The sequence below is a fragment of the Pelmatolapia mariae genome, linkage group LG6 (genome assembly GCF_036321145.2).
Source record: "Pelmatolapia mariae isolate MD_Pm_ZW linkage group LG6, Pm_UMD_F_2, whole genome shotgun sequence".
NCBI lineage: Eukaryota > Metazoa > Chordata > Actinopteri > Cichliformes > Cichlidae > Pelmatolapia > Pelmatolapia mariae.
The window spans coordinates 43,523,623-43,549,135 of NC_086232.1; the positions used below are offsets into that span (position 1 = coordinate 43,523,623).

The 25,513-nt window shown below is 48.2% G+C and overlaps 1 protein-coding gene across 2 annotated transcripts in view; it reads left to right on the forward strand.

The window, feature by feature from the left end:
• LOC134629589 (microtubule-associated tumor suppressor 1 homolog) overlaps positions 1 to 25,513 on the forward strand; it is a 53,679-nt gene that overhangs the window by 9,275 nt on the left and 18,891 nt on the right. For both annotated transcript variants that reach the window (XM_063477064.1, XM_063477065.1), the window contains exons 2-7: positions 853 to 2,066; positions 10,269 to 10,697; positions 12,615 to 12,822; positions 16,705 to 16,896; positions 18,870 to 19,091; positions 19,725 to 19,877. In XM_063477064.1, coding sequence (XP_063333134.1) covers positions 1,017 to 2,066; positions 10,269 to 10,697; positions 12,615 to 12,822; positions 16,705 to 16,896; positions 18,870 to 19,091; positions 19,725 to 19,877 — 2,254 coding nt within the window. In that variant the 5' untranslated portion in view covers positions 853 to 1,016. The remainder of the gene's footprint in view (positions 1 to 852; positions 2,067 to 10,268; positions 10,698 to 12,614; positions 12,823 to 16,704; positions 16,897 to 18,869; positions 19,092 to 19,724; positions 19,878 to 25,513) is intronic.

The following is a 25,513-nucleotide window of genomic DNA, read 5'->3' on the forward strand; positions in this document are numbered from 1 at the left end:
AGGGCAGCGTTTCTCAACTCTTTCACTGCCCGTTGTTGCAGCAGCAGGAGTTTTAATGCACGCTCAGAGCTTTGCTTCCTGATTGGAGGAATCCTGAGCACTTTTCTTCTGCCTGACTCTTTGTGACAAACCTCTGGAAACCCCTTCTGTCAGGGAGAGACCGCTCTCATGCACGAGACGATGATGATGATGATGTATATGGACAGGATAACTGCTTTGTTGACTGATCAGTATATGAGATGTTTACCTGAAGCAGCAGCTGATGTTTGTTCGTTTTCTTGTTTTCTGCGCAGGTTAAATGTTAGACGACTCTGTGAAGACTTTATTTGAGCTGCTGGCCCAAACGAGGAAATGCATTAAATGTTTTCATCCAGTCTGAAACCCGTGTCTTTAAAATACGTCATCATTGGGTTTTTCTGCTGTTTCCCAGCAGAGCCGCTGTGTGTTCGGTTCAGTCTGTGTCGAGCTGTTATTTGCTTGGTGAGATTTAATCTTTGACTTGAGTGTGTGCAGGTGGTCGTGAGCAGCGAGCTGCTGTGACAGCAGACGATGTTTACATAGAGATGCACGCGATATCGCCGTGATGCGGTTCTTACTGTCGGTGACCTCGCCGTCAATAAGATGATGCTGACAGGTGCAGAGGCAGCTTGATTGCACTCACATTCGTCCTGTTGAAAGTTTCGCTTCTTTGATTATTGGCCAGAGTGTCGTTAGAGAGGAATTTAGCCGATACTAACTTACTGCTCTTTCTTAAGTATCCCGACTTCTTCCAGCTCTGGTAATGATGAAGATTACCTGCTGATGTTTGATCAAATCAGAGTCTAAACTGTAACTCTCTCTTTCTTCTTGCAGACTCTGGAACGTTTCCAGCTCCAGATTCCTGAAAAACGTTTCGGAGCCACGATGTGAGGATCCATCAGAGCCGGTCAGCCTTCGTGGAAGCGTCGGGGTGTGAATGTGTCGGTGGAAAGAGCGCAGCGCTGTGACGTCCTGACCGCGAACTTCCTGTCCTCGAGATGAGCGCCTCCGAGCCCGCTAACAGTTTCCCCGTCAGGGGCGCGGGCGGTTCCCGCATGAAGCTCCCTCTCCACAGTGCGGGAGACCACAACGGGAATGCTTTCCCAATTTCATCTTCCTCCTCATCCTCCTCTTCCTCGTCCTGCCTCGGGGAGTCGTCTCCTGAGTCGCTGCGGAGTCTGAGCGGGGGCCGGACCGACAGCCCGCTGGACTACGACATGTTCGACGTTACCCTGACGACGGTGAAAACTGTGACTCTGAAGTCTGTCGTTTCAGACTGGACGCCAGAGGAGGAGCGTAACCCGGACGACGGCGTTGACGGTGATGACACCTCGTTGGGGAAATCTCAAACTGTGACAGAGTCCAACGACAACTCCGTGTCGGTTTACCTGGACGCCAACGGCGACGACTACCACCAGGACAGCTGGAACGACAACCTGACACTCGCCCGGTCACTGACAGGAAACGGCGGCTTCATCAACGAGGACCTCAGCAGTGGAAGCAGTAACGGGAGAAGGCGCAGCTCCTCAACTCCAGACTCGGACGCAACAGAAGTCCCTGCTGATGATGATGATGATGAAGAGGAGGCGTTGTTTGTGTCTGTGAGCTCTGATGTGGACGTGCAGAGAAGCAGCGCGATGATCACGAGCTCAGGTAGTCGGTCAGGTGACGGCGTCCAGGTGACGGAGGTGGAGGTGGACGGGCCTGCGGTCCACTGTCCTCCAGAACCGTCCAAAGGACGTCACACAGATCTTCCAGCCTCTGAAGACCTCAGTGAAGACACACAGATGCCGACTGAAGATGTTAAGAAAACGAGCTCTCCTCCACCTGAAGACGCTGAAACGGGTGTAGTGGGCTCCAAACCTCCTCCCTCCCAGCCTGATGTGAGTCTGGCAGCAAGACCCAGACCTGCTCCCAGGTCAGCCGCCTCCACAGCTGCCAAACCGCCCGGTCCAGAAGCAAAGAGGGTTTCCAGAGTGGACTTAAAAACAGTCAAAGCTAAAGTCGGATCACGGCCCGCCCCCTCCCCACCGAAACCTGCCACCCAGGTACACGGCAGCCAGGTTTTACTGTGTTTGCTACACCTCCACCCTGATGTTTTATGTGATGGACAACAAGTAATGTAATCATTGATTATTACTGGAACACCTGCACAGGTACACAGAGACCCATATTCAACATAATCAATATTAGCATGTTAGCATCGACCTGTGGTCCCAGATTTCACTGAAAGTTTCCTCCAACAAGTCGGTGTAGCAGGAAGTGTAGTGTAGCTGCTCCCTTCACACAGCACCTGAACACAGGTCACATGGTCACTGATCAGTGTCATGTCACATCGCATAAAAACCCTCAGCTGAGCAAAAAAACCTCAAAGTAATTTATTACTTAGCTTAGTGTCAAGAGATTTATTCTAAATGACACTTCTTCAGCTAAGATTCTAAGAGGAGAAACACACACAGACGCTGCAGCATTTACTTGTATACAAGGGCGATCACAGAACGCTCACATCAGAGTGGGGGCCCTGCGATGCGCGCTCTGCTCTTGCACTTGTCTTTATTTATACACAAGAAAAATGAATACATTTGACGTGAGCATGTGCGTATGTGATTGTGTGTGTGCGTGTGTGTGTGTGTGTGTGTGTGTGTGTGTGTTCGAGGTCAGAACTGCTTGTTTGTCTTCTTACTATCGCTGTGAGAAGACTCAGATACAAATATCAGAACACGTGTTATGAAGAAGAATCAGTCCTGAACAATGAAAAGAACAATCAGTTCTAAGCAAGGAAATGATCATCATGCAGCATTCTATCACAAGCAAACTTATATCATTAAAAGCTTATACTGACTAAAAAATACAATTTTCTATTGACATTCCCTCCTGTTGTCAGTATAACCTTTAAGTGAGATATCAGTATGTAACATCTTGTTGCACATTTTCTGTCACATCATCATTAATCACGCAAAGTCTTCACATTCCAACAGGTCGGAGTCATCATCATCATCATTTGTCACGGCTATGTATGCAGCTACAGTGGAAATGATTATGCGGTTAATCATGAGTTTTAGACATGGCAGGATACATGTTACAAAAACACAAAATAAAAGTAAAAATACTCCAACTCCGATGAGTAGTCTCTTTAGCACCTGTAGCCAGGAGCCAGTGTAAAACCAAGAAAACCAGTCACTTGTATTACTCACATAGGCGTTCAGGGCATCAGTCATGTTTGATGAGTGTACATTGTCTGGTATGTAAGTGCAGCAGGTGTTGTTGAAGAGGACGCAAAGTCCTCCTTTTTCAGCCAGAATCATGTCCAGTGCGACTTGGTGTTGCATCACAGTTATGCGCAGGGCATCAATCTCTTCATTTTGTTGATTGTTGATTTTGCACGAGGCATTCAGGAACAGTCCAAAGCGGTAGTCCAAAGTTTCAATTCTTAACATGTTCTTTCCGGTGCCCACCCATGGAAACAGTGAGTGGAGGACCTTTTGTCCGGTGGTCCAAAGCTTAAATTCCTCTGGCACATCACTGCCATAGATGGGGTCATGTGGTTGTAGTGTGGAGACGTCTCGTCGTCGTCTTGTAGTCTGAGAGTCATTTACAGCTGACATCCTGAAGGTGTGGTCTGAGATGAAGATTGGGGCACAGGTGCCCGTCCATCCGGGTGGCAGTATGAAGTAGGCACGTTGTCCACACAGCCAGGCCATTCCCTGCACCCAGTAGGTGCCGTTGCTGGGCGCGGACGTGTTTACAGGTGCGCCCTCTCCATTGGCTGCGGTTTGGTTACAGTTGGTGGTGTTGCCTAGGGGTCTGTTACCGTTGTCTTGTTGGTAGCACATGGAGTGGTTATTCCCTGGGGTTTGGTCCAAGAACACTGGGAAGTGAATGGACGTGTTCCGATTCGTCACGTTGAAGTTGATCCAGAAGAGCCGGTCACACGTTCCGTTGTCAAGTCCAGCGTTTTCGACGATGATTACCTCGTGTCGGGGTGGTCCCTGAAAGATACTAAGAAGGTTAAGCGAATAGATGATAGAGCTTGTCTCATCAATGATGATTTTCTTATGTTGATAGCCAATGCCCGCAAAGCTGGCAGCGCACTTGGCTTGTGTTTTATTCATGTAGTTTCCATAAAAAGTGGGATGTGTTGATGTGCTGGGCATATAAGAGCAGACATAACAGTCTGTATTTTCCGATTCTGCTCTGGTCCTGTCGTGGATGTAGCGGTACCAGGCATTGTTCATCCAAGGGTGTATGTGGTCTTGCGTCATATCTCTTGGGTGAGAGTTGTCGTGCGTCCATCTTCTCTGTCTGCCTTGTGGTTCAGCTGTTGTTGGCGTCAGCTGGGGTCCTGTAAGGGTGAGCGTCGTAGTCAAGGTAACCAAGAGGGTCCACATTCCCATGGTTGCACACAGGTACGTCACACCTCGCACTTGGTTGCCCTAGAGTTGATCAGAGGCTGGAGGTTGAAGTGCGAGCTTACCCGACGGGGGCCCAATCAGCACTCCCCCCTCACCACTGAAGCAACCAAGTGTGGGCGAGATTTCCCTAATGTGCTGTCTTGGGGGTGCCGGGGTTTCCTGGGACCTCAACCTTCTTGCAGTGGCTCTGATGTATCCAGGAGGGTCTCTCTGCTATTTTGCAGGCAGTTGGAGTGGTGATGAGCACTTGGTAGGGACCTTCCCAGCGGGGCGAGCTCCAATTTTTCCTTTGGAGTACTCGGACAAGGATCCAATCACCTGGCTTCAACCTGCAGGAAATAGATGAAAAAGAGTCTTGCGGCAGTTTATTGTTCAAAACGACTTCTCTGTTTGTCAACAATTGAGTCATCCAATCTGCCAGAGTGGTTTCACGGATTGACGTATCTAGTGGCTCGCTAATAACTGGCAATGGAAAAGGTCGCCCATGTATGATTTCAAATGGGGACAGTTTGTTATTTCCTTGTGTTATTCTCATCCACATTTTGACTAGGCCTACACATTCTGGCCATGGTCTGCCAGTTTCTTCCATTGTTTTCTGAGCCTTTGTTTTATAGTGCCATTTGTTTTCTCCACTAATCCTGCACTTTTTGGATGTTTCAAAGTTTCAAAATTAATAGTGTAAAATTGTCGGTTTCTAATAAGGACCATTCCTTGGATCACCCCTCCTGATGAGCCATGGCTCAAAACTAGGACTCACTAGAGCGGCTGTTTTGTGTAATGATTTGGGAAGAATGGGCTTTCCTGCTATTTTCAATATGTCATCAGTGTCTAGTACTGCTCTGTGTTCTAGCCATTGTTTTCTGTTCTTTAGGTGGTGCTGCTTTTTGTTCGTCCTGCAGTACAGACAGTCGAATGGTCTGATTTTCACGAGTTGTTAATAAAACTGTGCTTTTTTTTTTGTTTTGTTTTTTTTTTGGCTGCTGCTGTTTTTTCAGCTTTGTCAGCAAAATTGTTTCCCTTTCTAATTTCAGAGTCATCCTTCTGATGTGCTGAACATCAGAAGCATATTGCTAAACGTCGTATCACATGACGAGTTTTCTCCCATGTAAACAGATGTGTGCCATGATAAAATCTTCCTCCACACACTAGAAATAAGAAACTAATTTCAACCGTTGTTACATTTTATTAATTTATTTATAATCCAGTCATTCCTTCGAATCTAGTATCAATCAACTAATTTGCATATCAGCTCATAATGCACTAAGTTGATAGGTCAACAGAAATGCACGTTCAAAGTATTATCACAAAAGAGAATTTCCTTCATACATTAAATTACTTGTTTTGCATCAATCAAACAGAAAGCATTCCACAATTTATTGTATTACCAACTAAATTTATTGTCTGATTACTGCTTGGTCATACCAGACTCTCTCTCTGTCTTTATTTCCTCTTCTCAGTTTTCACAAAGGTGTCACCTATTGTCCAGCAAGCTGGAGAGTTAAATGTCAGCAGTAGATAAATTCAGCATTTGATAACAAAACTCTGTTAAGCTTTTCCTGCTTTAACACCAATGAGAGATATAGAGGCGCATGTATATAGTTTGTGCTATAGTGTAAGCTGTTCTTCATGTGTGTTAGTACGCTTGCATGCAGGGCCTCTGGGCCTATTTCACCCATAAGGGCATTTTCTTAACAGTTGCCTTTCTCTCGCATGTGTTAAAAAAGGCAAATGTGCTATTAGCAGCTGTGATATTAATATGCTGCTATATATTACATTATACCTGTAATCAAAATGAGTGAATCATGACACTGCTGTAGGCCACATCATACTTCTTGTGTAATCAGTATGTAGTTTTAGTTCGCATCATACTTTTGAGTCAACAGAATGTGAAAATCATTAGATTAACTAGATAGGTTGGTATTATCCTATACTGCTGATTTACTGTGAGTGAGTTAGACTATTTCGTGACATTTCATACTGCTGAGTTATAAAGAGACTATTGTGTTCAGAGAGTCAGGGCCCTTTTTTTTTTTTTTTTTTTTTTTTTCCCCATTGTAGAGACAACAGAGCACATTGCACGGGAGCAGAAAAACAGTGGGCCAAGGTCATAACTCAGGCTCACTGGGAGTTAGAAAGAATGTAAATGCTTAGTTTTGTGGCTGTGGCGCATTTTGTATGGCTTCTTTTCTTTTGTTTAGTATATTTCTGCCTTCACCTGAGAGGGTGTACCCTAAGTATGTGACTTCAGGTCTCCATAATTGGAGTTTATTCAGAGACACTTTGTGGCCTTGTCCTGCTAGGTGACGTAACACAGCCATAGTATTTTGTTTACACCCTTCCTCTGTGTGGCCAGTCACTAAAATGTCATCTACGTAAAGTAGAAACTGTCCTCCTGCTGGCAGGAGGCAGGACATCATTGATTTCTTTAAAGCTTCTGCATAGAGAGTGGGGCTGTTTTGAAAACCCTGAGGTAACCTAGTGTAGGTGTATCTCCGTCCCTCAAAAGTGAAGCCAAACAGATGCTCTGAGTTAGGATGTAAAGGCACTGAGAAAAAGGCGTTTGATAAATCTATAACTGAGAACCATTGTTCTTTTGGGGTGACTTGATTTCATTTATTGCTCGTAGATCATGTACCAAATGATACTTTCCAGTATTAGCTTTATTCACCACTTAAACAAAACATCACTCCTTGTTTGCTCATTATTATTATTATTATTATTATTATTATTATTATTATTATTATTTTAAATTCTCCTTTCTCAAAAACAGAAAATGAAATTGTAGTTGTTCTTGGCTGAGAAACTCAAACCCCCTTTGTTTTTGTATTTTTATTGTTTTTTTCAGGACAAGAAACTAAGTTTGAACTTTTCTGCCTTATCACCTAAAACAAAGTAAACAACCCAGCTCTCAGCTGGCTCTGAACTTATCATCATCAAGGTCGCATGGTGAGAGCTACTACAGAAGTCACAGTACTCCTCACTCAAGCAACACGTCAAAACAAAAAACAAAAAACAAAATGCAGCACATTACACAGAGAACAACTGAAGATGTTGTTCTTGTTTGTTCTCCTTGGATTTTAGAATAAACTTATTACATCTGCATTAGTAAATTATATGCCTAATCATTATGTGTCACTGTGATCCCTGAGTGTGATCACAAATTTAATTAATTTTCAAACCAACAAAACAAAACAAAAAACAAAACAAAAACAAGTTGCTGATGGTATCAACGTTTTACACACGAGTCAGGATGCAAAAAGGCTGCTGCCAAAGACAAATCAGAAGTGTGAGGGAAAAAAACTGAGCCCACAGACAGCTGCATGTTTGAGCCTTAATAGCTGTTTCCCTCCCTCTGATGTGTTCTTATGTAGCTCCTGCTGTAAAAAATGTGTAACCTGCTCATTAGCTTAGCAGTGACCACATATTTAATTCAGCTTCTCAATTTTGTAGCTTTAGCTATTGTATACAGGTTTTGGCTTATTAGTTGTTAGTATAGGTGTGCTCTATATTTCAGCAATATCTCATCTAGGATGACAGGTTTTCAATCAGGTCAAGTGCCTCTATGCACTTAATTAGTTTAGATATTTTCTTTATTTTCCTCATCTCATATGTCATTGTACTGAATTTGAGCAACCTTAAGCTTGATGCAGACTACTTCTAACAATTATCCACCTCACATCATAACTGACTGAGGTGCCTCTTCATATTAATATTATTTCATTATCAATGCTATTATCTTTATATAACAGCAATAGCATATTACAATATTTTATTTATATTTTATTTTGTATCCACCATGGGCTGGGGGTGATCTGCAGTTTCACCCCCTCCCAAGCTGGAGACATTTACCTTTTCACACACTGGCTGAGCAATGACACAACCTTAATATACCTTATGCATCTCTCTATTTCATTTAATATGTGTTTGTGTGAATTATCTGCTTTCATTCATTACATTCATGAATGCTATTCATGCTGGGCATGGTCTTCGTCCTAACTATGTGTCATTGTTAATACCAGTTTACAGGTTGTTATCCTTGCTATTATCAGTTTGAATACATTACAGTTAGGCTCCAATTTAATTTAGCCTTTTGTTTATTTTACTTTATTCCTCTTGTATCTATATGCATTCAGTCGGGTCTGTTTCCAGCACTTTTTAAACTTCTACTTTGATCTTGAAGTTTTCACTTGGTGAGGGATTATTATGTTCTTCCTGATCTGAACTATTCTCTTCACCTGAGCTGCTATCCTGTTCTGAGTCACTGTCTTCTTTGTTTGTTAATGCTTTTACTCTTTGTCGCCTGTCTTCCTCTCCATTCCTCTCTCCTTCTTTTGGATTATTCCTGCTCCGGCTTGTTGTTTGTCTAACCATCCCTCATCAGGTGTTAATTTTGCTTGTTTATTCCCCATTTTTAAAGATTTTGCTGGGCCGTCACTGGCACGCTCGACTTCAGAGTGGTTACTGATACGGCCTTCGACTTGACCCTAAAGGTCAAGCGGTATCAGTGTTACGAGACGAAGCCCAACCGTTCTCCAATGTCACCAGTACGTGAGCCTCAGCAAAGAAAACAAAATAAAATAGAAGTAGTTCAGCAGCGTATTGTGCTGTAAAATCAACTTACTTCTAGACACATACACACATAGACATTTGCGCGCTAATTTGTCACGAAGTATTTCACGGCTACCTCTAAAACCAGTCTAAACACAGTTCCTTATGGCGAACTTAAACCTATTTTAATTTCTTTGTCTCAACGTGCTTTAATTTGCCTAAACATATTTTAATTTGTCACGAGGTAATTTCGGCTACCTCTAAAACCAGTCTAAACACGGTTCCTTTTGGCGAACTTAAACCTATTTTGTGACGAAGTATTTAACGGCTACTTCTAAAACCAGTCTAAACACAGTTCTTTTGGCGAACTTAAACCTGTTTTATCACGTTTCTTTAAACCTTTGCGGCCGTTTTATATATCAAAATAGTGTTTCTCACCCTCAGATGTCTCACTGGTGGTTCGGATCGCCAGACTGAATCCCACCGCCGTGGACCAGAATAAAAACACCGGCCTGGACCCGAATTTTAGCGTCCCAGGTCTTTCGGCCTCGTCTAAGAGGGCTGTGCACAGACTTCGGTGCTGGCTTCCCACGGCGCCAGGAATCAGTGCTGGATTTTGGAACAGAGTCACAGATAACAGTTCTGATGTTTCTGCCTCAGCTTCGAAGGACCAAAATAAATGTCAAGAGATTTATTCTAAATGACACTTCTTCAGCTAAGATTCTAAGAGGAGAAACACACACAGACGCTGCAGCATTTACTTGTATACAAGGGCGATCACAGAACGCTCACACCAGAGTGGGGGCCCTGCGATGCGCGCTCTGCTCTTGCACTTGTCTTTATTTATACACAAGAAAAATGAATACATTTGACGTGAGCATGTGCGTATGTGATTGTGTGTGTGCGTGTGTGTGTGTGTGTGTGTGTGTGTGTGTGTGTGTTCGAGGTCAGAACTGCTTGTTTGTCTTCTTACTATCGCTGTGAGAAGACTCAGATACAAATATCAGAACACGTGTTATGAAGAAGAATCAGTCCTGAACAATGAAAAGAACAATCAGTTCTAAGCAAGGAAATGATCATCATGCAGCATTCTATCACAAGCAAACTTATATCATTAAAAGCTTATACTGACTAAAAAATACAATTTTCTATTGACACTTAGAAAAGAGTAAAGGGCGTCTTTAATAGAAAGCACACAGCAGGGCCTTCTTTAAGTGAGCCCAGACTCTGAGCTGTTGTTTATCAGGTGACATAAACACTTTGACATTTTCAAATGTGTTTTCTACTCAGAATAAATCTGCCCCGTCCAATGGGAAGAGAGCTGTGGCGAGGAAGGAGGAGGTGCAGGCTGGTGATGGAGGTAAAAGACAGAGGTCGTCTGCAGGTCCCATCAAAGTGGCTGTGATCAGAGGGAAGAGCAGGAACATCAAGCCAAACCACAGGAAAGCAGCCGGGGAGCCGACCGTGCCGCAGGAGAAGAGTTTATCCGTTAGTCGAACCCTGTCCACTTCGAGCAGCTCGCTGGGCTCCGAGGTCGCTGGGGAAAAACTCCTAAATGCTCCCAGGAAGGCTGACCAGGACGTGCCCGATAAATATGGAAAACCTGATGAGGGGGAAGCAAAATGCCCAAGTGAGGAGTGTGTGGAGGAGCAAACGGAGGGCTCAGGAGAGGCTCCGGTGTCGGCAGCCGCTGTGGAGAAACCACGGACGCCTACCAGGGTGAGTATGAAGAAGACGTGAGCTGCACTCGTCTGCCTCATGAGCGTTTAAAAATGTCGTTTTGCACACGAACGATCCGGGAACTCTGGTGGCTCGAGGTGCAAGAAGTTATTGGATATGTGCTTATTGTTGGCAGCACATCTGTGACATAACCAAGTGTCTGCATGTGAGGATGGAGGAGAGGTTTCCTCTCTGGAAACGGTTCAACACATGCAACACGCTGTCCACATCTGTGCATGAAGCGTGTTTTTATATATATATACACACAAGTCTTTTTAAGCTTTTGCTGGGAGAGCTGGGACAGAGAGCGGGGTTCAAACAGCAAGAAACTGCCTCAGGGTGGATTTGAACATTAGCCCGGGTCGCTGCTCCACCCGGTGAGTTGGTACCGTCACCTCCATCCACGATGTTTAATCCTTAACCAATCACAGGTGGTGTTTGAGCCACACCGTACTTTTATATCATATCAAAATAAAAGACGTTAATGTTAAAGTTCCCAAGAAATGTCGGTCTGCAGGGACTCCTGCACGCTGCAGGGACTCCTGCACGCTGCAGGGACTCCTGCACGCTGCAGGGACTCCTGCACGCTGCAGGGACTCCTGCACGCTGCAGGGGTGGAGGCGTCCAGTCTGTGACCTGAGCTCAGGATTTACTTTGAATTTGCGTGATGATGGCATGTAGTGAAACAGGGCGAGCTGGATGCAGCACTGGCATGAACGTTTCCTCGTCCAGCTGATGAGTTTGAAACTCGAGGTGATGAAAGGTGAAACGAGCTTCCTGATAAATAACTGCGAGCTTTAGCTGCGCTGATGATGCGCTGAGTTTAAAGGAGGGAGCGGTATGTGCACGGCGAGTGTGCTCGGTCTCTGGCATGTGTTTTTGAGGATGCACTGAGCCTGTGACGGGTGTAAAACCTGCTGCAGCGTATTCTGTCACAGGCCGCCCCAGGGGCGGGGGGCAGATACCTGTTAAACCCTGCTGTGCGCGAGTATGCATGTTTAAAGGGACACGTCACCACATAAACAGATGTGCACAGCTTAACTGCACGCTTCCTTCTGCAAAGCGATTTGGTTGGTGGATGTAGTGTGGCGAGGAAAAGTAGTTCCCGTCTGATTAGTAATGCAGAGGAGGTTCACGGCGCAGCGACGGGCACAGTTTCATGTCCCGTAAATATCTGGATATTCCACACAGACCGTGCACATGTGGTTTGAGTCGGGCTGAGACGTGACACTTGAGTTTATTTTGGCAGCAATGAAGGAAACGCTGCTGCACGTGTGCGCTGCGCTCCATCTTTTCATGTATTACCAGACAATCAGCTGTGCTGCCAGCTTGCATGTTAACACATGATTTAGGGTGAAGTGGAACGCTGCAGTAATCCGCCGGCTCGGCCTGCTGGCCCGGCCGAAGGAGGCTCTGAGCTCTCTGAGGTTTCTGATCTGAGTCAATAAAGCAGCGCTGTTGAACGCTGCTGCTGTGTTAGCGGCTGAGCAGCAGTTTCTACAACTTACACACACACACACACACACACAATGCCATAAACTCGCTCCATGTGTGCTCGTGTAGTCAGAGGGGGAGGAACATGGAGGGGTGGGGGCGGGGAGAGAAAAAGCTCCTGGCCCCGTCCGAGCTCGGGTTCTCAAGGGGAGTGTACGACACAACACAACTGTTTTTGCCCTCCTTGTAGTTGCAGCACACTCCCAGTTTCCCTCCTGCTCATTTCCTTCCCTCCTTTTCCTCCTCCCCTCCAGTTTTAAAAAAATCTCTCTCTGTCTGTCACTCCTCCCCTACCCCGCTGCTTCGCTCGTCCACATTTCTGACTCCGAGTGGGGAATGGCTAACACGATGGTCTCGCTCCACAGCTCCGAGCTGGGGCCCCTCGGCTGGGACGCCGTCACTAAACGTCAGCTCTTCTTACAGAAAGTCTCCTCCAAGCTGGGACCCAGCCCCAGGCCTCAGGGAAGAGGCACCAGAGCAGACCGGGGGCCCTCGGGACCAGCTCCGGGCTCGGGGACCGGACCTCCAGGTCAGGGGAGCCCCGGACCCAGGCAAGCCCAGACAGATGGCTCCACGCTGGGAAAAGGTGGGCCGAGTGCTGGGAGTGGAGCTCCAACCACCAAGAGTCAGGGTGAGTCAGTACAGTGCCTGCTCTCATGCTGAGCACATACCTGAGAGAGAGAGAGAGACACACACACACACACACACACACACACACACACAGCAGAGACCTAACATACAGTGAGTTTGCAGCTGATGGTTTTGTTTCAGCTGCAGTTTTGCAGAACTTTAATTTATTCAGATGAAGCTGTGTGTGTGTGTGTGTGTGTGTGTGTTGTTAGTTCCCTGTTGCTCTTGGAGGAAACACACGGGGATGTTTTTTTCCTAAGGCTGGTGTTTACTTCCTGTCTGTTCTTCCTTGTTTGTGTGGAGACGTCAGTGAATAAAAGGTAAACTGCTGCTGAGGAGACTTTTGACTTAAATAGTGCTGTGGCCTGTAATTCCATAAGTGTGTGTGTGTGTGTGTGTGTGTGTGTGAGCAGCTTGTTTTCCAGAATCACTGAGCCGCAGCGTGTCATTTACATAGCTGAAAATGCCGATGTGCCTGTTGTGGATGAAGTATTTGTGTGGAGACTCTGTCTGTGTAAAGGTCACGTTCTGCTGGACAAAAGCTCGTCTGTCCTCGTCGCTCACACTCAGGAACAAACGGACATCTCTTGACCTGAAGACGGAAATCTAATGAATGGATTCTTTTCTGTGTTTGAGAGTGTGCACTTTGGATTTTTGCTGCAGGGGGAAATAAGTAGCGCTGAAATCTTTTTGCTAGTAAGGATGCAGCTCGCCTTCATGACTGTACGATCATCTGTAAGGTCTTCCAGGTCTGAAAGTTGGACCCAGTGCAAGAATGCCTTAAACCTGCATTCTTGTTAATGTCCAGCAGGGGGCGGTGGCTCTGAAGTATCATTGTGACCTCAGCAAACACTTTTCCTGCTGAGTTTATGATCTGTGTTTAACTCTTGAAACAGAGCAGTCAGACTGGTCAGGTGATCTGGAACACCTGACCAGGTATCCTCAGAGCACATTTGTAAGGTTTGGATCCGATGACGACACCTGCAGAGCTGTAATACATTTCTGAGCTCTCACACGAAACACCTGGATGTACCAGCTGTTTGAAATGGTGTAGTTTGGTAGAGGTGTGTGCCTGAGGCTGCTCAAGGTGAAGTAACCTGAAGTGGTCTGAATGAAACCAGGTGAGCCGAGCGTAACAAGTGCGAGCCGCGAGGAGCGACGTCTTGAGTGAACGTTTCCAGCCATCAGTTATTAACACATAATTTTAGTTTCGAGCCACAGCACTGGACGCTGCAGCTGTGATATTTGGGTGCAGAGCTGCTGTCAGCGCTGCTGTGGACTCTGTTTACACATTTCTAAGGGTTGATATTGGTTTGTTTTGTTTTTTGCCTGTCTCGTTTGGATCTTCAGCCATCAGAATTGTTGTCTGAATGCCAAGAAAGATGCCGAGCGGATTTACTTTACCAAGTGGATCATCATGGCCTTGCCATATTGGTCCATTTGATTGACCTTTATTATAATTATGTATTTATTCGATTTGATTTTCGGTTGTTACAGACGGGACAGACATGACTGGGGGATAGGACAGGGAGAAAGAATGAAAGAAAGAGGGGGAGGGAAAGAAAAATAGAGGGGAGAAGAGATGGTGAGAAAGGGGGGAAGAAAAAAAAAGAAAAAGAAATAAAACACCTGGATCACCTGAGATAAGAAAAAACAGAAGAGAAAACAAACAAAAAAGAGCTCGTGCCCGCGGACTCTGCCGGCAGCCAGCTGTGCCAGAGAGGACCAGGCCTCAGGCCCAGAGGCCAGAGGGCACCCCACCACACGGAAGGGGCCCAGCCGGGCCACAGGCGCCAGGCCCCGCCAATTGGCCACCAAGAGTGAGTCGGTGTATATATATGAGCGCCCAGCCCCAGACACCAAGAACCACCAACACACCAACGTCTGAGGGCATCAGCCACTGGCAGGGAGTGTGGTGAGGGGAGATAGGCCTCCATACCTCGGAGAGCCTGAGATGTTCCCAGAGAGGTGGAGTCTAAGACCCAACCTGACATATAGACACAGACGAACAGCCGCACGCAGACACAAACGCGCATTCCCACCCTCATATACACAAACAAATACTCAGCACTCACCCGCTGTGGAGACAGACACAAATAGACCCTGTACACACATTCACACTCCCCAAACATACTCTATATCCCAGGTCCGGGTACCCCCGCCCCCAGAGGGGCAAACCGTACCCCGACCGGTTGATATCGTTTCTAATGTGTGCAGTTGTCTTTGGCTCGTGTCTGCAGCACCGTTTGCAGAACATGAAACTAGTTTTCACTGTATTTTCTCTTTAAGCGCTCACAGCTCCTTTTTTGTGCGTTTGCATGTCGTGCATGAAATGCATAACCATTATTGAACTCGTCAGCAGGCAGCGATGATGTTTAATCACTCGGAGCTGCAGAAACAAAGCGAGTTGGCTCTTTGTTTCTTTAATATCGGGGTCGTGCATGTCACAGCAGGAACGGTGGAGCCTGTCGGAGGCGCACACAAAAACACGAGGTGTGTTTAGTTCAGATGTTTGTGCTGGTGCTGAGAATCAGGTGAAAGGTGGGGATGTCAGGCGGGTGTGGCCGGGGCATCCTGCTCGGTCCTCGTGTGTCGGCGGTAAACACGACGAGCGTGAGCAGCTCTTACCTCACATCCATTTCTGAGGTAACAGAATCCAGCTGCTCTCCTCTGGACGGCGTTTCCTCCAAACTGAAACCAAACGAAGCCAGATGTTTCCTGCTGGCTTCAGTCAGTTTTACTGGAGTGTGAGTGTGTGTGTGTGTGTGTGTGTGTGTGTGTGTGTGTGTGTGTGTGTGTGTGTGTGTGTGTGGCTCTGCAGTGAACACATGTAAACCCTTTTTCCTTGTTTAACAAGCTCTTTTTCCTTTTTTACAGCTCTTTGTGCGTTCTCTCTCTCTCTCTCTCTCTCTCTCTCTCGTTTAAAGTTGGAGAAACTTTAAATGAACTGTAATCATTCAAAGCTGAGCCTGTGACGGGACACAGCAAACAAACACTGGAGCAAACTGCTGCCTGCAAACCTGCAGAGAGTCAGAGATGTGATCTGAGACGAGCTGGGCTGTGGTTGGTTAAACTTCACGCCGAGCTCTTTGAGCGGCGAGATTCTTTGTTCTGTGGTGCTTCACGTGCAGGAGACGAGCTGTGAGCTTCTGTTTGGACGTGAAGTGTCTGTTGTGTCACAGATGTTTGAAGTCTTTCCCTCTGTCCTCATTCTCTCTGCTGATTGGCACTTAACACTTTGCTCGTGCTTCACTGATGCTGCTTTGTGCTGCGGTCTGCAGCCCTCGCCGGCCCACTCAGAGCCGCTGGATGCTTCGCTTGCATTCACGTCCCAACATCTCGAGTCGCGGTGTGGCTCTCGGGGGAATCCGCTCTGCTTTTAGTCTTTTGGAAAGAATGTGTGATTCAGGCCACAAGAATGAGTCTGAGAGGCGGAGCTTCACGTTTTCATAACTGTGGAACGTACGGGGGGGGGGGCTGTAAGTGATTATGAATATCTTTGTGCTTCAGCTGCAGTCTGATGATCCACGGGTCGTGCTGATTCTGAAAAAATGGTCTAAAGTGAGTTTAAAGGAGCTGAGTGATGCTGGTGTTTGGGACTCTCTGACTCAGTGAATGCTTTCCTCTTTATTAGGCACACAGGTCAAAAGGTCAACGTTCATCATTGTTTCTGCTGCTGCTCTTTTTGTGATTAATGCAGTTCTCAGACACTGATCACCAGAGCAGCTGCCATCATGCTGCCTCACACAGTGTGTGTGTGTGTGTGTGTGTGTGTGTGTGTCCTGCAGAAGCTTGTGGTGAATGGATTGTTGGATGTGTGAAGGGTCACCTGAACACTGTGAATGAATATTTGACCTGATGTTTCCTTTTCTTTTTCTCCCAGGCATCCCCAAACCTCGCACCTCTGCAGTCTGTGGTCCCACAGCAGCTAAACCGACAGCCAATCAGCAGCTTGGATCAGCGGGGCGACCCGCCGCACCCACCGCCGCCTCAAAACTTCCTGTTAAAGGGTTACCCACAAGCCTTAGCTCCTCCTCACTGGGAAGTAACGAGAACAATGGAGGTGCAAGCAAAGGTGTGTGTGTGTGTGTGTGTGTGTGTGTCTGACACACTGTCTGTGCATCATCAGAGGTGGTGTTCTTTGGTGTGGTTTCCCTCTCACTGCTGATTTAACTTCCTCTCATTTCCTGTGTGTGTGTGTGTGTAGACGGGTATTAACATCTTTGTGGGGCCCAAAACTTTGAAGTTTACTATACTTGTGGGGACCAAAATCTGGGTGCCCACGAGTTTGAAGGCATTGTTGAGACTCAAAATGTGGTTTTAGTGTCAGGGTTACAGTTAGGTTATGGTTAGGGTAAGAGGCTAGGGAAAGCATGTCAATGAGATGTCCCCAAAAGGACACAAATACATACGTGTGTGTGTGTGTGTGCTCGTGCTTGCAGCATGTCCTGTGCTCCTCTGTGAAGGTCAGGGAGCACATCTGGTCAGGTCGGCGCTCACAGATGATCTGTGTCGTCTCCTCTGCAGCTTTCAGGCTGCCGTTTGTTTTCTCAGATTAGGAGCTGAACGTCCTGATGTTTGTCGTCCTTCAGCAGCTGCAGGAGAGCAGCTCAGTTCACATCAGGACTCAGTCTGTCTCCAGCTTTAGCTTCCTCCTCTGTGCATCAAAAAGAGGAAACCAGGTGAACGTTGATGCTGAATGTGAGGACAGGTGTGGTCAGTCAGTCTGAAGGAAACGGTTCCTCGCTCTCTGTCCTGAGCAGCTGCACGTTCAGCCTCGCTCGCGTGTTGTTTAACTTCCTGTTTAGCCTTTGTTGGGTCTGCAGCGCTCGTAGCAAACGGACATCAGCACGTGCAGCGATCTCCTCGTTCGAACTGTTACTGGTCACAGCTGCAGTCATCCGTGGATACAGATGTTTTCCAGGTGTGCCCGGTTTTCCTCTTCGTTTGGCAGCAGTGCCGACGTCCTGTGTTGCTTCTGTTTCTGCCTTCTTTGGAAAGCTGCACGTTTCACTGTGACGTAGTGATTTGTGCAAAGTTGGCCAGAAACAGCAGACCCATGTGACGGGCAGCAGGACGTGAATCATGCTTTCAGCTGGACTCGTGTCTTGTAAGTCTGAGTGTTAACCGCCTGCACAGGCCTGTCCTCCTGCAGGGGAACATGGAGGTTTTGAGCCTTCGGTGGTTGGAGATCACTTATTGTTACCATGGTGATATTTAGTTTTATCAGAGAGGAGCGTTGGTGTTGATCCACCTCCACACGGTTACAGCATCACACAGTCCGGCTCAGCTCTGCTTCAGGACACATTCAGACACATGAGAAACACTGAAGCTTCATACTGCGTTAATGAGGTGTTTCCATTTTTGAGTAAATCCACTGAAACTGTGGAAACGTGTTGTTTGCTTTGCTGTCCTGGTGACACGCTCCTGTTTTCCTGCAGGTCCGAGTCAGTTTTTAATTCTAGAAGCGAAAGAACAAAATCATCTTTTTCCTCAACCCAGAGAAAACCTGCACATTTCCTCTGCTGTGTTGAAACCTGCTGCAGAGCATCGCCGCGCTGCTCTGGGTGCAACACAGCACGCCCCTAACCTTTCCCCCCATACAGGTGTCATAAAGGGGGAAATTGTCAATAGAGACCAAACAGTTTGTGTATCAGGCTGTAAACATGTTTATTTCTGCTGTAAAGTTTCAACATGGCAGTCTGAGGACTGACTCACTGCTGCCTCTGCTGGACGTCAGAGGAGCTGCAGGTTTGGCTTCACGTTTCAGTCAGTTTCTTTCCTAGTTTCAGGTTTTTCTTTCTGTAGCAGGTTAACCTAAGATCAGAGATCTCACAGGCAACAACTGAGAAACTGTCAGCTTTAACTCAGCATCATTCAGACGCCCCACGTGCTCTTACCTCTCCTGGGTGACCCCAGGATGACCCCATATTCTGTTGTGTCTGTTGCCCCCATATCTGTTGTCTGTGTGAATGGGGGGAGCTGCTGTCACTCATCCAGTATTTAAATCAGCACATGAATAAAATCTCCTGCATCTTCTCCCGTCAGCATCTCCAGCAGCACCAACAGGGGCCGTACCAGACGAGCGGCCCAGCAGAAGCACGCTTCCTGTGGGCAGCCAGAGTGCAGCAAAGCCCTCCGTCTCCAGCAGCACCACAAGCACCAGTACTCCCAGTGACGCTGTTAGAAACAGTCCCAGCACTGCTGCTCCAAAACCTCCCGCCCTGAGGAGCAGAGCTCTGTCTCTGCAGGCCAGGACCTCCAGCACAGGTGAGGCACCACCTGAGCCCAGATCAGCCTTTTAACCTTCAGACTAAATCGAATAAAATCTAATCAGAATGTTTGTAACTCAGATGTGCGATCGATCGCTAAGCTTCAGTCGGTTTACGTCTCATCCGTCGGCACCGACTCAGAGCTGCAGGGTTTGCAGACAGACGGCCCGGTCACATGACTGCAGCACAAACATAAACAATAAGAACACAAAGTCGCACTGACGTGTTAACTGTTGGAGAAAGACATGAAACCGTGTGTCGCCTCCACGCTGCTCCGCCTGTGAGTGTGTGTGGCGAATGACGCTGTGTTTAATGTTTTGGCCTCTGTATAAAGTGCAGGTTGGTTTAATCACAGAGCTCCGTACGTTTCCTTCGTCCTGCGGGAAACAGCACAGATGTTTGTGTCCTGTCTGGGTCACAGTCGGGATCAAACACGTGATCCTATTATGGAGGCGACAGGAGGGACACGGCGGCGGCACTTAAACTGTTTGCTGGTCAGAATCTGTGTCAGACGCTCTGCACGCCGCTCAGAGCTGAAACCTGAAGCCCGTCCGCTCGTTTTCACAGCTGTGGGCGAATGAAACGCCTCCGCAGGAAATGGGTTTTGACTCCTTCTGTGTGCTCTCCGCAGGTCTGAAGCCCCCGACGATCACCAACCAGAACGCAGTGAAGACGGCGCCCATGAAGTCAAGCCCCGCCGCCGGTCAGGGGCTCACGAAGCAGGCGGTGCAGTCCCCGTTACAGCGCAGCGGCTCGGCGAGGGTCAGCCGGCTGAACGGCGCAGGTACGAGAGGCCATCTGACTTCCTGTGTTTGTGTGCGAGCGGCTGGCGGGGTGTGGATCACAGCGAGTTAGCTCTAAGGGGCGCTTAGCATGAGTAGTGCTGGTTAGTAAAGCTGTGAGGGCAGCTGAGAGCACGCCATCTCACACACACAGCTTGGCTGAGTCTGATCAGCGCTCCCATCGATTTTATACAGTCTGTTGCATCAGTGTGATCATGACTGCAGTCGTGTGTTTGCTGCACAACATCTGCTTTTTCATTCCTGCAGCTGAAGCGAGTCACAGGTTTGCATCAGTCACACGAGCGACCGAATAATGACGAGCGTCGCCGGGTTTGGACTGATGGTGCAGGAGGCGGCGGTCTGACATCACTGCATGAACACTGACACACATGCAGACACACAGGCTAACTGATTGCACCTCATAGCCTGGAAACTTAAGCAAACATAATTATCATCCCTGCAGTCTCCCTCTAATTATTCCTCCTGCTCGCACACACACGGACATGCACAGACACACGGACATGCACAGACACACACACGCATGGACACTCTGGTTAATCTTCTGCTGCCTCCCAGCTCAAACCCGTTCGCTCGCTCTGTGAGTTGATGTTCGTCAAGCTCTGGCAGGCCGACGTTTCACGTTTAGCATCACGCAGCATCAGAATCATGTCTTCAACCATCGGCCGTGCTGGTGTCAGCAGCGTGCTGCTCTCCTCCCCCTGCATGTGGCGGCTCTCGTCTGGGCCCGGGCGCCTGGCTGCCTCCCTCTGTGGCCGGCCTGGAAGTCTCTCTGGGGCCTGTGGGGCGCCGCTTACTCACAGACGTGCTGTCAGCCCCATGATGGCTTGATTACCACACACACACACACTACACTTCATAAGGGCCACACATGCATTTGATTCATACCTCTCTCACTGACGCTCGCCACAGCCGTCCTCAGGCGACAGCGGTTAGCAGCGTGGGCCTTTAAAGCTCTCAGTGGCTGTCTGCTCGTTTTGTCTCCAGTGGATGTGGACATTGATTCTGACACACACACACACACACACACACACACACACACACACACACACACACACACACACACAGCTCTGGTTTTATTGGCTCTGGTCTGTCTCGTGCCATTAGCGGAGCACTGATGTTTCGGGGCTGGGCTGTAAGGTTTTATGGCTGGTTTGAAGTTTGTAAATGAGCCACATGTTGTGCGTACTTACTCTGCACGAAGATGAAATCTGTCAAACATGCCTGTGAATGAAAATGTGCACAGGTGTGATTTTAGGAGGTGGACATCCTGTAATCTGTGTCAGTGGAGCTAAACCAGATGTTGGAGAAAGTTCACAGCTGTGTGTCAGGATCTGTTAAATATCCACTAACCTCAGCCTGTCCTCAGCTGATGGAGGCGTCCACACTTGGATGCAAACTAAATAAAAGTGGATTCAATAATGAGCAGAGAGGCTCTCGGGGAACATGGCTGCCTTGGTTTTTGTTTTCAGCGTCGGTGGTTTTTGTGGGGACCTGAGAGTTTCCTCTGAGCCGGGCTTCCTTTGTGTTCACTAACCTGAGTCAGACGTGAGCATCAGTTTAACCCAGCTCCAGGTTCTGAGCGCGCTCACAGGAGCAAAGGACAAACGGCGGTCTGATGATGCAGCTGTTGACATTCAGAAGTGTGTCGTATCTTCTTTGTTCCTGATGTTCTAATTCAAGTTCAAGTTCTCCGTCACGTTCTTCACATCTTCAGCTTCTTTCAGTCGTTTAGGAAACGCTCAGACAGATTTGGCTAAAACAAAGACGCCTCTTCACAAAGTGTCTGAAAGGCGCCAATATGGCACCTGCCTCAGTGTGTGTGTGTGTGGACGGGTATTAACATCTTTGTGGGGACCAGGATTTTGGTCCCCACAGCATTGAAGGCATTTTTGAGACTCAAAATGTGGTTTTATTGTCATGGTTACAGTGATGGTTATTGTTCGGGTAAGAGGCTAGGAAAGCACTATGTCAATGAGATGTCCCCACAAGGATATAAATACACACGTGTGTGTGTGTGTGTTTGGTCTCCACAGTGTTTCTTCTGTCATCACGTCTGACCTCGACGAGGTTCATCTGTGGCACAACAGAGACCAGAGGAGTCATGAGGGAGGAGGGAGCGAGGGATTATTCAGACCCGCTGACTCCTCCCCTCCTCCTCCCGCAGCATCCCTCCTCCCTCTCTGTGTGTGTGTGTGTGTGTGTGTGTGTGGATGCCTGTCTTTGTTTGTGTGTAAATTCTGGTGACACGCCTCTGTGGTGATGGGGGGGGGGCATCGCTGTGTGTTTAGCAGCAGAGGAGTAATCATCACCAGGATACGCTCGCTCGCTCGCTCGCTCTCTTTCTCTCTCTCTCTCTCTCTCTCTCAGATACACAGATACACACACACACACACACACACACACGAGTATCTCGCCCGTTTCTCTCTCTCTCTCTCTCCATCCGTGGTTGATTCGCCGTGACCTCGGCGACGGTGAAGCTCGCTGCTATTTTTGGCGCCATTTTCTTCCCGTGCTGGCTGCGGTGCAGGAGCCGCTCTGCTTCGCTCCTTTTATTTCATGTTTTCGTGTCGCCGCGGCGGCTCTGTGGCTTTGATGAAGGCCGGATGGCGGCTTAGCGTGCGTCCTCGTCCCTGGGCTGAGCGCAGGATCTGTTTTTAAAATGCGGCGTCTTGTTTTTCCTCGTGGCTTTCACGCAGATGCAGGCTACAAATCCCAGCAGCAGTAACCAGATTCTCTTTTTGGAGGATTTTTTTGTTTTTGAAATTTAAAGAAAAGGAGGATTTCCTTCTCACGCCTCCTGTCTGCTGAAGAAGAAGTGGGTCAGTGTGACCTGCCGCTCAGGACACGTTGAGACGAGGAGAAGCACTCAAAGTGCAGAAAAGGACTCCGACGCAGACCGCCTCGCACCGAACCATGTTATGGTCTCCCAGACTGTCGCTGTCCAACTTCCACGTGAAGCTGACGGCTAAAGGACTTTTCCGAAACCTCCAGCTGCTGTCGGGATGCAGGAAGAACACCGTGGTCTTCCACGCAGGTCTGGATCAGTCTCAGTCCTCGTGTCCTCCCCACATCCACCCGTGCGGTGTTTCACCCATCCATCCGTTCATCCTCCATCAGCAGCTTCACCCCGTTAGCTGCTTCCATCCCTCCATGTGCTCCACACACCTTCCTTCATCCACCATAGATGCACATGGCAGGGTGTGGCTGGAGCCACCACACCCAAACAGAGGAGCTAATGAGCTGCTTTAATCCTGCAGCCACCCAAAATAAAAGCCCTGTCTTTGTAACTATTTGCCTTTCAAAATAAAACTCATTTTCAAAACCACCTCCTCCTCCTCCTCCTGTCTTTGTGTGAAGCTCTGCATTCTTTGCCGTTTCTTTGGGCTTTTTAATCTTTACTCGTGTGATGGCAGGCCTGACTCCAGATCAGCCTCAAAGGCCACTTCACCCCCTCCTCCTCCTCCCTCCTCAGCCCCTCCTGTGTTCCTGCACGGCGTCGGCAGCCATTGTTGCCTCTGTGTCTCCTCCTGTGGGGGCTTTCAGCTCGGCGTGCAGCTGCAGTCGCACACGGCTGTGCGTGCGGGGCTTTCAGTTCCAGCGTTGCGGCGTGGCGTGATGAATAGCCGTGGCTCCTTTTGGCCCCGATACCCACGCCTGATGGGGCACGGCCACGTGATTCACACACAAACCCAAAATAGCCCAGGACGCATCTGGCTTTTACTTATTCAGCCATTAAAAGGCTGCGCTGTGTTTGTGCAGGCTGCAGCAGAGCCTGCGCTCGCTCTTAATGTGTCTCCTTTTCTAAAGAGGAGCTGCACGCTGCCAGGGTCTGTGTGTCCGTGCAGCAGGGGAGCTTTTCAAGTTCATGCTGCATAAAAGCAAAAATCCCTGATGATGCTGTGAATAACCGTCAGCATTCATGCTAGCAGCGCTCAGTGTCGGCCGTTCAGCTCTGTAGCCTCGACTGACCACGAGAGAAGTCGAGCTGAATACGTGAACATGACAGTAAAGCTGCTTCAGCCTCTGACGCGTCACATGCACACACTTTAAACATGCACAAAGTCAAAAAACACCAGGAAGACTTTGTTGGATGAGCTGTTAGCCCTAAAAATGCAAGTCCAGATGTGCAGGCTGTGGTGCGGGTGCACAGTGTTCAGTGGACTCAGTGGAGCGGCTGTGTTAGCTGGGTGGAGGTGAGAGTGGAGGTGCTGCAGTAATGTGCATCTTAGGAATAATGTCCCAAATACGCAGTTTCCACCTCCAGATGTGGATATTTTATACCCGAACCAAGGAGTTTGCTTTTCGTGTCCAGCAGGGGGCGACTCCTGTGGTTTGGGAACAGTTCCCAGCTTCTTTGCTCTGTGACCTCGGTCGACCTGATGAGTTTGTGCCCTGTCGTAGTTTTCACGTCCCTATTAGAAAGCGAAAGGTCGCGGGTTTAATTCCAGTTGGAGACACGGGTCCTCTTTGGGATTGGATCAGTAACGGTGGGACCTGTGGCGCCCCCTGGTGGTGAGGAAGCAGTGGTTAGGTCCATCTCCTGCATACAGTCTGTAGTCCAGCACAGTGTTTCGTGGTCCTGCGTAGAATTCAGGCACATTTAGTTCTAGCTGAAGTCTGACAATGGGCTTTTATTTATGCAGGCGGGGTTACCGTGGTTACCATGGTTACCATGAGTGTGTAAACCACGCTCAGAGCAGCTAGTTCTAAATATGAGAGTCCTTTATCAGCGGTTTGAGAGCAGCTCGCTCGTTGGAGATGTTTCCTGGGTTGTTTTGTGTGAAGGAGCAGTTTTTATGTTAGGATGTGATTATTTCACATCACCTGTGGGCCGGTCCACTCACGCTCAGGAGAGGTGAGCCCTGGTTGGTTGTGTTTGCTCGATGTGAAGAAGCTGGCGCACGTTTCTGAGGTTTGACTGCAGCGGCTTCTCGTGGGTTCCTGAGTGTTTGCCAGTCTCATCAGGCTTACTCTACGTACTCGTCTGTGCTGTGTGCTTTGGCTCGGTGGGTCATTAATCCCTTCGTCGTCTCTGATTGTGGGCGTTAATGTGGATCGTGCGGTTTGGCCCACGTTCACGTCCTTCTGTAAATATTGAGCTCCGCCTCTCTGACTATCCATCTGAGCTTGGCGGCACGTGTTTGGCTGCGGCGTGTTTTCAGTCTGAGCTCCACAGACCCACTTCCCTGCTGCTCTGCCCCAAAATGTAGGTCAGTGCAGGCTTTAGTCAGCAAGCGCGCGCCCGTGCACGCCGCACAGCGGTTCAGCTGAGGCTGGCCGCTCGTGCGAGCCCTAATCCAATGCGGAGGCCGCTGTTTTCCCAGATGTGGCGGCAGACGAGGACATGAGAGGATGTTGTCAGGCTCGTTTCAGGCCGCATCACACAAGTGGCTCACCGTGATGAGGATGAGGAGGATGAAGAGTCTGCTTGGACTCAGTCGTGCAGTTTGATTTGAAACTTTAATTTTTGTGTTTCTGTTATGAGATGAAAAGAGAAACGATGAAACCTGAAATGCATTATTATTTAATAAATTATTATAAATGATTTACTGATTATTACACTCAGGTGAAAATAGCTGCTGAGACGTGTTTGAGCAGTTTGGGCCTGTCTGTGGGG